Genomic DNA, 11899 nt, shown 5'->3' with positions numbered 1-11899 from the left:
ACTTTCATCCAGTCATCCACAGTCCATGATTGCTTTTCCTTAGCCCATTGTAACCTTGTTTTTTTCTGTTTAGGTGTTAATGATGGCTTTCGTTTAGCTTTTCTGTATGTAAATCCCATTTCCTTTAGGCAGTTTCTTACAGTTCGGTCACAGACGTTGACTCCAGTTTCCTCCCATTCGTTCTTCATTTGTTTTGTTGTGCATTTTTTATTTTTGAGACATATTTCTTTAAGTTTTCTGTCTTGACGCTTTGATGTCTTCCTTGCTCTACCAGTATGTTTGCCTTTAACAACCTTCCCATGTTGTTTGTATTTGGTCCAGAGTTTAGACACAGCTGACTATGAACAACCAACATCTTTTGCAACATTGCGTGATGATTTACCCTCTTTAAGAGTTTGATAATCCTCTCCTTTGTTTCAATTGACATCTCCCGTGTTGGAGCCATGATTCATGTCAGTCCACTTGGTGCAACAGCTCTCCAAGGTGTGATCACTCCTTTTTAGATGCAGACTAACGAGCAGATCTGATTTGATGCAGGTGTTAGTTTTGGGGATGAAAATTTACAGGGTGATTCCATAATTTATTCCTCAGAATTGAGTGAGTCCATATTTTTTTTCCTCTGCTTGGTCTAAAAAAGTAACCGTTACTGACTGCCACAGTAATTTTTCCTGATTTCTTATAGTGTTTCTTAAAGCCAGGAAGTTGCCATTTGAAATGATTTTAGTTTTGTGTCATGTCTGTGATCTGCTTTTTTTCTGCAAAATTAAACAACTGAATGAACATCCTCTGAGGCCGGTGATTCCATAATTTTTGCAAGGGGTTGTATATGTTCTCACTCTCACTCGGGTCCGCGCGTCGGGATGCAGCCGGCGCGGTGCGGCGGCACAGGAAAAACACCTCCGTGTTGATAACCATTTGTAAAATCCAGGCGGCTTTTGATGGCTTTCAGTGGAGTGAGTATATGAGAAATTGTTTAACAGCTGGACATGTTCCAACTTGTCATTAAGGCTTCCAACGGAGGTGTTTTTCCTGTGGCGGAGCGTCGTGGTGGCTGCGAACCGACGCTGCAATCCGCCCGCACGTCTTTCATTAAAAAATCTCCTTTAACAGTGGAATATCCAGAAAAAATGCTGAAACCGACTTCTTCTGAAACTTCTCTGTTCTCTCACGACGTCCTGGATCAATAGAGCCTGAAATGTGGAGGTTTTCAGCTTGAAACAGGCTGACGACGGCGCCTGGGAGCGCTGCGCGACGTCTCGCTCCGTGGGAAGTCCTTAAAGCGACAGTATTACCTCAAAATCTCTCATCAGCCGTTAAAATTTTCACCGAAAACCAGATTAATTTTTCGAACCGTGTCCACTTCGATGTGTCTCACAGGTTTAGAAAAAATTTTGATCAAACAAAGCGCCAGTCTCTCAGCAACTTCTCAGACAAAGGAATTCCGACGAGGGGCTGGACGACTCCTCCCACAAGGAGTGCTCACAGACGAATGACGTCACCGACAGGCGTGGAAAAACTCACGCATGCGCACGAGGGTTCAAGCATGTCTGACGTAAAAACATGAATGAAATCCATATAGTTTTTGAAAAAAATAAAAAGGACCTATACTTTATGGACAAATATTGCAGAATCCATATCAACAGAACCAAACCATACTGGTTCTGTTGTGGCGACCTGGAGGAAAAAAAGAACTTATTGTTATGTGGTCCTATTTAGTTAAAGAATAATTAACATCCTGGATAGGTGACAAAACTGACTTTGAATTAAAACTCTTAAGAACAAGACAATTTTGGCCTTTCTTTAACTAAAGAATTGAAGATTTTGTTTTACTATACATAATGACAAGTTGTGGCTTTTCTGCGCCAGTTGCCTAAAAAAAAAAAAAAAAAAAAAAAAAAAAAAAAAAAATCAGTTTTATGACTCCAATAAAAAGTTGTTTTAATAATGTTTCCTCAGCGCCATCTAGAGGACATATGTGACGCAACACCACACAGGGCCAATAATAGCCAGAAGAGCTGCTCTGGTTTATTTGAGACACAATCCAACCACTAGGAGCAGTGTGTAGTCAAATTTTAAATTAATCATCAGTGTTACTGTTTAAATTCTGTTGGTTGTTTTTAAAATAATAATAATAAAATGTATTTATTAAAATGAAAACAAAACAAACATCTTTCCACAATGTGGAATAATAGGGGTTTTTAAAATTTTGTTTTGTGGAGTGTAAAAAATTTCATTTTTAATTAAAAAAAGTTTCATATCTGCTCCAAAATTAAACGTATGTGAGAAAAGGCAGAAAACCTGAAACTAATTTAAAACAGGTTAACTTATTTTGTGCAATTGCTTGCTTTTAATAGAAGCTGTTAATTAGTTATTTTGATCAGGACTTTGTATCACCAATTTGTATTTTCTGCACGTCTTTTTTTTGTGTGTGTATTTTTTATTATTATTATTATTATTTTATCCAGATCTAATTTGCTGGGACGTTTGAATAAAATTGTCATTTCTGGGCTGCCGTACTTTTTAGGTCACGTGGTTTTGTTGACAGGGAAGTAATGTAGCATAAGTGTCCGGTTCGTTAGGTTTGGCGAGTTTATGAACTCTTAAAAATAATACGTTAGTTTTGACAGCTTTTATTTGACGTGGACGCTGCGCGCGCCGAGGTCAGAGTTTGCTTTCCGCCACCGGGCTAACGCTAGCTATTAGCTGTCATGCAGGATTAGCTCAGTGTTCAGAACTTTTATTATCATGTAATTGTTAGTATTATTTTTAATCATATCTGCCTCGGTGTTATCCAGATATGCGTTCTGTGAGCTACGTGCACCGAGTTAGTCTGGATTTCACTGGAACTCTTTTTCCTCACGCCATCTGTCTGGGAGATGCTGACAATGACTCGGTAAAAAACTAAAAAACAAGCTAACAGTGTTTTTAAGGGTTATCTGACGCTTTGAGTCCCGCAGTAATTATTCTGTATCAGATGTACATTATTTTTATGATTAATACTTCTAATACATGAAATAATAGGAAAGAGTTTTAAAAACATACAGCACTCAGGGCCGTATATAGGAATGTGAAAGGGGGGGTTCAAATCCTTGAGTTGGGGTTCCAGTGGGCCGCAGGGCCCCCAGTGGGGTTGAGGGGCAATGCCCTCGTGGGGCGCTCAGGCGGGCGAATCCCCCTGAAGCAGAAGCTTTTTGAGGATTTCGATGGGTAAAAAGCTACATAAATTTCATTTGAAACCCAAAATGTATCATTTTAGGAAATACATTTTTATATACAAATAGTCCTTGCTTGGGATTGGATCAGTTGCCATAAGAACCACCCAGGAAGAACCAAGATAACATTAATTCAAACTTTATACCTGCCTGTCGGTTGTGAATGACACAACTGACAGGCATGAAAAAACTCACCACGAAGGTTCAAGCTTGGCTGATGCAAGCGCACATGATTCAGATCCATATAGTTTTTGCAAAAAATAAAAAGGTTGGATAGTTTTCTAACAGACCTCGTATTTAGCGGTATTAATATTCGCGTTTACATTATGAATATGTACGTGTATGTACGTTATGTATTAAAATAGCGGTATTTAATTTGGCGACCTTGTTTTACTTGCGAAATTCGCATAATAAATCCCACGCGAATATTTGCACCTTTACAGTATTTGCAACAGGAAGGAGAAGCTCCCTTTATTTCTCAGCTTATACATACAAACATGTTTTTACAAACCAGACAAGTGTAATTGTGTGTCTACATGGGTATTTCCAAGCCTATTAATGTGTTTGATATCAGAGGAGGATAGGGACCAGGGAGCAAAAATTCTCAACCCCCATGGGAAAAGTTTATCTAGCAGTTTCCCCTTTCATCACTTAAGGGATTACTCTGGCAGAGGAAATTGAAACTTGAGGGTGTGTGATAATAGCTGTGTAACAGTTAGTGCTTGTTGCTTATTATCAATGAAAAGAAAATACACAACGTTGATATCCAGATCAGAAAAAAATTCTCGGGGGGGTCGGTTGAACCCCCTGAACCCCCTCTATATACGGGCATGGCACTATCAAAGCAGTCAGTCATGTCTACAGAAAACAATATGGGACCAAGTATGAAACCCTGAGGAACTCCACACTTAATTTTTATGCTCCTAGAGCCATTAATCAACAAAATTTGACAAATATAAAGTTGTCATCATTCAGATTTTATTTCACATTTGTCAAATTCTCATTATTTAGATTTTTTTTTATCTCAGTTATTCTCAAGGTCGGTCATCGGAGCATTTAACCTCAAGTCAGTCGAGGTTAATCGAGTCAAATGTCAATTTAATGTACAATGGTTCATTTCAGGTCAGCTTGGTGTATAAATCTCATGGTTCCAGGGAGTGAGAGCTGTCAGCTGGCTGTTAGAAGCAAGTTAGAGACAATAAAAAACAGCTAATTTCTATAGAACAACATACAGACCAAGCATGTTTTCACAGATCGGCCAGTCACAAAAGCACAAATTCTCATCTTTGGATTGGCCACTTTGCTGAAGTGACGTAGCTCTGAGCTCGAGAATAGGTCACAACCTGATTGTAAATGTAACCAGTTTGAATCCATTTTAAGTCAGAGGAAGAATGTGTATCGTTTTGGCCCCGTGTCCATATAGCCTTTATTTATTTATTTATTTTAATTTTTCAATTTTTTTTTTTTTTTTTTTTTTTTTGGTCTGGGCCAAAGTAAAAAAAAAAAGTTCTAAATAAGGATGGAGTGTACAGAGCATCTGGAAAGTCTTCACAGTGCTTCACTTTTTCCGTTTTGTCATGTTACAGCATTATTCCAAAATGGATGAAATTCATTTTTTTCCTGAAAATTCTACACACAATACCCCATAATGACAATGTAAAAAAAAGGTTTTATTATTTATTTATTTTGCATATATATATATATATATATATATATATATATATATATATATATATATATATATATATATATATATATGCAAGAAACCAGGTGTACATAAGTATTCACAGCCTTTGCCATGAAGTTCAAAATTGAGCTCAGGTGCCTCCTGTTTCCACTGATCATCCTTGAGATGTTTTTTACAGCTTAATTGGAGTCCACCTGGGGTAAATTCAGTTGACATGATTTGGAAAGACACACACCTGTCTACATATAAGGTCCCAAAGTTGACAGTCAGAGCCCAAACCAAGCATGAAGTCAATGGAATTGCCTGTAGACCTCCAAGACAGGATTGTCTGGAGGCACAAACCTGGGGAAGGGTACAGAAACATTTCCTTAATGTTTTGTGTGTTAAACTCTCTGTAAATAAATCTGTTATTTTTATCATTTGTGTTTTGGCATTTCTGTAGTTGAATGAGCTCATTGTCGGGGACACTAGTGGAAAACTACTTGTGTACAAGTACGATGATTCCAAACCCTGGATCACGAGAGCCTGTGTGGGCATGGTTAGTACGGCAGCCAGGAACTGATTTCAGTCAGTCAGTTAAACGCTCATGTGTAATGTGTCTTTGTTTTCCAGCTTACTTGTGTTGGAGTCGGAGACGTCTGCAACAAAGGAAAGGTATGTTTCTGAAAGCACACACACACGACCACCACACACCAGGAACACGGTGGTGGAGGTGGCCCTGTAAATCTTTTATTTATGTTTTTTGTTTTAAGAACTTTGTGGTGGCCATGGGTGCAGAAGGCTGGTTTCACCTGTTTGACTTGACATCTGCTTCTGGAAACAAATCCGACTCTTCCAGTCAACATGAGGCGCTGAGCTCTGATGACCAGAAGCCGTTCTTCACCCAGCACATCCCCGCCAACACCAAAGTCATCCTGATCAGTGACATTGGTAAGACTGTTATTGTCATTTCCACTTTTATAATCTATGTGCTGATGAACTAATGTGAGTGCACGTGTGCAGATGGTGATGGGCGCAGTGAGCTTGTGGTGGGCTACACAGACCGTGTGGTTCGAGCGTTCCGGTGGGAGGAGGCCTCTGATAGTCTAGACTCGGGATCTGGACAGCTGGTCTTACTGAAGAAATGGCTTCTGGAGGGTCAGGTACTGTGAACCCACAAACAGACGGTTATACACATGGTTTGCATGTTTTATTTACGTTTGGACTTTGTTGGACTTGAAGAATTAAAACGTTTGTCCACCAGGGGACAGACTGGCTCTGCATCAGCTAGAAAGGATCTGTTTATGTTGTTGGTTTCCTTGTTGGGTACACAGTGTCTTAGGAGAGCAAACTGTGTCTGTGAGGGACACACGTGAAGATGTCTCGTTAGTGACGAGAGAAGGACAAAGTCAGGATTATTTTATCTGTCAAAATCAAACCTGTAAATGTGTTTCAGGTGGACAGTCTGTCTGTGAATCCGGATCCAGAGGGTTTACCTGAGCTGATGGTGTCCCAACCGGGTTGTGGTTATGCCATCCTGCTGTGCTCCTGGACACAGCAGGACTCCAGCAGCTCTGGGGAGGACGCCCCAGCCACCCCTGGCAGGTGCAGACTGTCAAAATAAAATTCCTGTGGGCAGAATGGGATAACATCAAAGTTACGGCTCGATATTTGCCGTTCGCAGTGAAGGGCCTTCCCGAGATGTCGCGCTCCATCTGACCACTGGGCGGATCCACAACAAAAATGTTTCCACTCATCTTATTGGCAGCATAAGCAAAGGTAGCAAAGTTTGAAAAAGCACCAGTCAGCTTGCTGGTTTACATCTCAGCAGATTTTTTTTCGTAAAGGCTGCAACGTAAACCACCAAACACAATCAGGTGAAATTTGTTGGCTTTTTTTTGTTATTGTGCGGTCATCTCACATGAGTTTGAAGGAGTTTGTGTTTTGCAGGTTTTGTCTTTGTATTTTCCTTAATGTCCTTCAAAGTAAAAGTGTCAACACCACACTGCCAGCAGTTATATTACACTTTAGCTTTATTGTGAAAGGGCAGTGCTGGTGCCAAGGTTAACAGAGGACGTCCTGCGATGATAAAGACTTGTCATAAGTAGACATTATTATGTTTTATCAGAAGTTTATTTGGACACGTTGAACATTTTTTGTAGTAATTTGGAACCTTGTTCAGTATCGCTGTTACCCGTCATGGGGATCCCAGAATTTGGATAAAGATAGTTGATAGAGTCAAATTAAACCTCAAGGTGGGGGGAGGAGGACAGATGAACGATGACTCACAGAATTTAAATTGCTCTCTTCACTTTTATTTTGAGAAAAAGAAACTTAGCTAATCAAAATAAATAAAGTTATAGTTTTACATTATTTTCACTGCATTTTTTTGGTTTGTCTGATATATTTGGTGTTTCAGTTTGAAATTGATTTTATCGATATAAATTTTGATCTTTTTGATGGTGTGTTTTGTTTTATTGAGGGCTGCTACTGCTAATGATTATTTTCATAATGAATTAATTTATCCATTATTTATTTTTAAAAGACATTCAGTTCACTGTCAGATTGAAGGAAAGAAACTAGTAAAATAAACCAGAAAAAATATATATATATATATTAAAGGAGCTGAAACAAGAGAATTTAGATTTACAAAATATCAAAATGATTAAATGATTATCAAAATAGTTGCTGATTAATTTAGTAATTGATTAGTAACTGGTTATTTGTTGCAGTTGTAGTTTTTTATGTCATCACTTTGATTTTTTTTTTTCCTGAAAATGCTGTATAAATATTATTATTATTATTATAGGCAGAGTCTAATATTTTGATTAATAATTTTTGAATGTTTATTGATTATTTATTAACAGGCTCAAAAGAGGAATCTTCTAAATGTGGCCTGTTTGCTCTTTGCACTTTGGATGGTGAGTCATAAATTAGTAGGTTTTTTTTTTATGGTGGTATGTTGTGTGTAAATTAATTATATATTTATTTAATTATCAAGGGCCTCATCACAGGTAGGCACCATAATGACTGCCCCCGCTTTCTTCGTATGTGTGATTTTAAATTAAATGTCAGTAACACCTTTACAGTTATTAATGAACTTTGTTGCAGAATCGACACAAAGATTAATGGTCAGAAATTCTCAGTGACTGTTGGCAGTTGTCTGTAAAAGTACATTTTATAGCAGGAGCTTCTGTGATTAATTGGGTTACATTTGGCTGTGTGTTGTCCTTTGGGTGTCTTTGTATTGAAGGAACCCTGAAGCTGTTGGACAGCTCGGAGCAGCTTTTGTGGTCTGTCCAGGTGGACCATCAGCTCTTTGCCCTGCAGAAGCTCGACGTCACTGTGAGTACTTTTTGCGACTGTGGTACCCGTCAGTGTGTTGTCTGTTTTCATTTTTCTCAGATTCTTATACTTATTCATCCGTGTCTCCAGGGCGACGGCAGGGAGGAAGTGGTGGCGTGCGCCTGGGACGGACAAACCTACATCATTGACCACAATCGAACAGTGGTGCGGTTCCAGTTTGATGAGAACGTTAACGCCTTCTGTGCGGGTAAGGAGTCTGTCTTTTCAGTCCGACAGCTTCATCCTGTGGTGCATTCAGGTGCAAACTGTGCTGCACATTTTAATACTTTCAGCATATTTCATTTTAAAAAGCTGTGACCTGCAAAGTTTTTTTTTTTTTCCAGTTTTGATGAAAATATTCATCGATTGGTTTTACGTGAATCACCCTGAGTGCATGTGGTCATGTCAAGGTACCAGCAGGTGGGAGCATTGTGCTTCAGGTTCACATGCTGCAGTGTTTGAATTGAGGAAGCCGATATGATGCACATTCTTAAAAGATGCACGTGCTGGAAATATGTGTAATGTATCAAAAAAATGTTGGTTTTTGTGTTTGCAGGTCAGTACACATGTGAGGAGGGTAAGAACAGCCCGTGTCTGGTTTATGTCGGCTTCAACCACAAAATCTACATCTACTGGAAGGTGGCGCTGGAACGCATGGAGTCCACCAACCTGCTGCGGGTCCTGGACAAAAGACCCGAGTTCAAGAGTCACCTGAAGGTGCTCGGAGTTGGTGAGTACGTCGTTTTAAAGAGGAGAGTGGAATAAAGGAGATGAATCACAGTGGAGTGTGTTCAGACACCAGCGCACAGAAGGTTTAAGGAAATAAAGAGGAAAAAATAAAGAAATGGAATCAGACCTGATTTAGAACCACCACTAGGTTTGTTAAGGGCTGCTAAATGTCACAATCTTCCTATAGGGGGCGGGAAAGTGCCACATTAAAATTTCAAGTATGACATTAAAAAGTTTTATGGCCATAGAGTGGCAGTATGCACACTTTAAAGGGGTAAAACCAGGATGCACGTCACAGCAGGGATTAGATCTAAACATCATTTTAAATGTGCAGGAGATCTGCTGAGCGGCGGCTCCCCATTTATGGTTTTGTTCTAATGTCTCCCATATGGGGTTCTCGCCCCGTGGCGATAATCACTGTGTGTATGTGTGAGTGTGCGCAGCGTGAGGCAGCTAGCACGTAAACTGCAAACAGTTATTTTAATCATTGATTCCAGTGGTCTGTCATCGTGATTCTGATAGAGTTTGTTGTTCACATCTGGCGGTGCAGCTCCTAAGTGAGCTCACGACCATCTGTGACTGTTTGCATCTAATATACACAGTTTCTACCTGACACGCTGCACTGTTAACAACATTCTGTTTACACACACACACACACACACACACATTGAGCTGAATCCGCGCGCTGCACCCGAGTGTACATCCATCCCTCAGAACTGCGCTCACAGAAATCCGCAAACTCACAGACTTCAGAAACCAGTGAGGACAGCGGTCTGGTTTCTCTCTGAAAAAAATAAATTATGGTTCATTACAAAGAGAAAATATTTCTAATAATTAGGCTGCAGAACAACAGACGCCCAGAAGGTCCCATTTTACAGTTTAATAAAATGTAAAAGTAACACATGTGAAAGATTAACGTTTTTTATTCTGTGTTAAAGTCAAAACTTTTCTCTGTTTTTCCACCAACAAAATGGTTCTTGCATGGAATCCATGTGGACACGCCTACTTTTAATCATCCCACTTCAGGTCCTGTAACTTCTTGATTCTGAAGCCCTGCCCCCTTCATCTTGCTCTTTCTTTATTTCTTTACACAAATCACCTTCTCAGATTTGTCATGTCCGCATTAGCAAAATAATAAGAAATGCACTTTCATTTCTTCTAAAAATTTCCTGCTGTTGTATTTTTACAGTATTTGCAGGTTGTCTTTTGCTGTTCTTAGTTCTTACATTTTATTTTTTCTGTAGATTTATGCATCAATATTTCTTCTTTCATGCATTTTGCAGGATTTTCTATCCACTCATAGCAGTGACACTACCTTAAAATATTGAAAAATACAGAAATTAGCAGGTTTGTGGAATTTATAACCAGTTATTATTTTTGGGTGTAAATGTTCCAAACCATTCCACATTATGTTTTGAGAATCAGAACTCTTTACTTCATTTCAGCTACTTTCTGTAAAAATATTTAACAATTATTTTTTGTTTATGTGTTAATCAGTCACTTCAGTTCCAGCTCATTATTTAGAGACCATAAAGCTGTTTACAGTCATGTGTTGCATAATTTTCTCTCTCTCTCTCTCTCACTCATTCACTCACTCACACACACACACATATATATATCTCCTCCTGCAGTTATGCTCAGATTCGAGTCACACAGTGTTCCTCAGGGGGCGCTGTAGCAATGTTGTGTTCCCTCCAGCTTCAGAGATTGTGCAGCTTTCCATACCCAGTCCTCACAACAAACTCAGTGTTTTAATTCCTAACCCACACGGCTGTCACGGTGTGTGCATGTGATGGTTATTGATTCTTTATTTTCTGTCTGTCATGGCACACAGATCTGGGTCGGTGCTGACTGAGTCAGGTTCAGGTTTTTTGTTAGACTCTGACTCCTCTTGTCAGTAACACACCGTCTGATTGTGTTACAAGTCAGCAGCTGCGTGGATGAGCAGCGAGTCACCCACTGTGAAAAGGTTGAACGTTTATTTAACAAGGAATCTACGACCCCGCGTTTGTTGGCGCTTGCTGGTGGTGATGTCATTTCCTGCTGCAGGTGTTAATAATTCAGCCTCGGGGCCCTGTGGTTTCTTTTCACTGTGATTTTGCACACGTTATTTAACTGTCTGTGGAAAATGTGGAGGCCGAGGGATAAAAAGAGACAAAAACAAATAAATTAATGAACTGGTGGTGGTGGTGGGGGGGTGCTGCAGCAGTACATGATGGAGAAAGTGTTAAATCTCAGGCAATGTGCCATCAGACTTTACATTTTTATGTCTTGTTTACTTGAAGCATAATCAGCAAATTAAAAAAACTATTCTCAAGCTCCTCCACAAACACACGTGAAGAAATGCTGTTGGCTCGGAAAGACTTTCATGCTCTGAGTGAGAAATGGGCTTCATAACAGCGTTGACGCAAATCAGAGTCATGGATCCATATTGTCATTATCTGTGTCTTCTGCAGCCTCACCACTAGATGGCACTAAATACCACACACTGAAGCTTTCAAGAACAAATTCTAATTTTAGGTTTTTGTTAAACTAAGATTTGTTTTATGGTCAGATTGCTTAATTTTGGTTTGATGTCATAAAATAAAAATATGTCAAAGCTGAAGAGGGTGGTAAGTTTTTCCGCAGCACTGTGGTTTGTCTTTAAGCTGTACATTTGATCATCCCGTGCGGCTTCTACACCTTTAAGTGAACCTGTGCTCAACATGACTGTACGGTCTCAGATCTTTTTACCCCAGAAGACAAAGGTTTCGGCTGTCAAGGGTCAGGTGATGCATCAAGTGTCCACTGTCAAGGGTCTCTGCCACGTTTCTGTTTTCCATTGACAGATGCCGAGGACCCCGCAGCCATGAGGGCGCTGGTGTCCAACGTGTTCTACAAGGACGCAGTGATGTGATGACGGCAAGACTGTGTAAATACTCTGCTAATAAACATGGAATCATTCTGA

The 11899-nt window shown here is 39.6% G+C and overlaps 1 protein-coding gene across 1 annotated transcript; it reads left to right on the top strand.

Annotated features, from left to right (window-relative positions):
• Positions 1–2538: 2538 nt before the first annotated feature.
• itfg2 (integrin alpha FG-GAP repeat containing 2) lies at positions 2539–11899 on the top strand. The gene is made up of 12 exons (XM_034163139.1): positions 2539–2893; positions 5342–5437; positions 5512–5553; positions 5652–5829; positions 5902–6041; positions 6335–6483; positions 6563–6657; positions 7746–7799; positions 8132–8223; positions 8314–8431; positions 8780–8953; positions 11781–11899. The coding sequence occupies exons 1-12, from the start codon at positions 2798–2800 to the stop codon at positions 11846–11848; spliced, it is 1302 nt and encodes a 433-aa protein (XP_034019030.1). The 5' UTR covers positions 2539–2797; the 3' UTR covers positions 11849–11899.

Source organism: Thalassophryne amazonica, chromosome 22 (genome assembly GCF_902500255.1).
Source record: "Thalassophryne amazonica chromosome 22, fThaAma1.1, whole genome shotgun sequence".
Classification (NCBI taxonomy): Eukaryota; Metazoa; Chordata; class Actinopteri; order Batrachoidiformes; family Batrachoididae; genus Thalassophryne; species Thalassophryne amazonica.
This window is presented reverse-complemented; position numbering and strand designations above follow the sequence as displayed.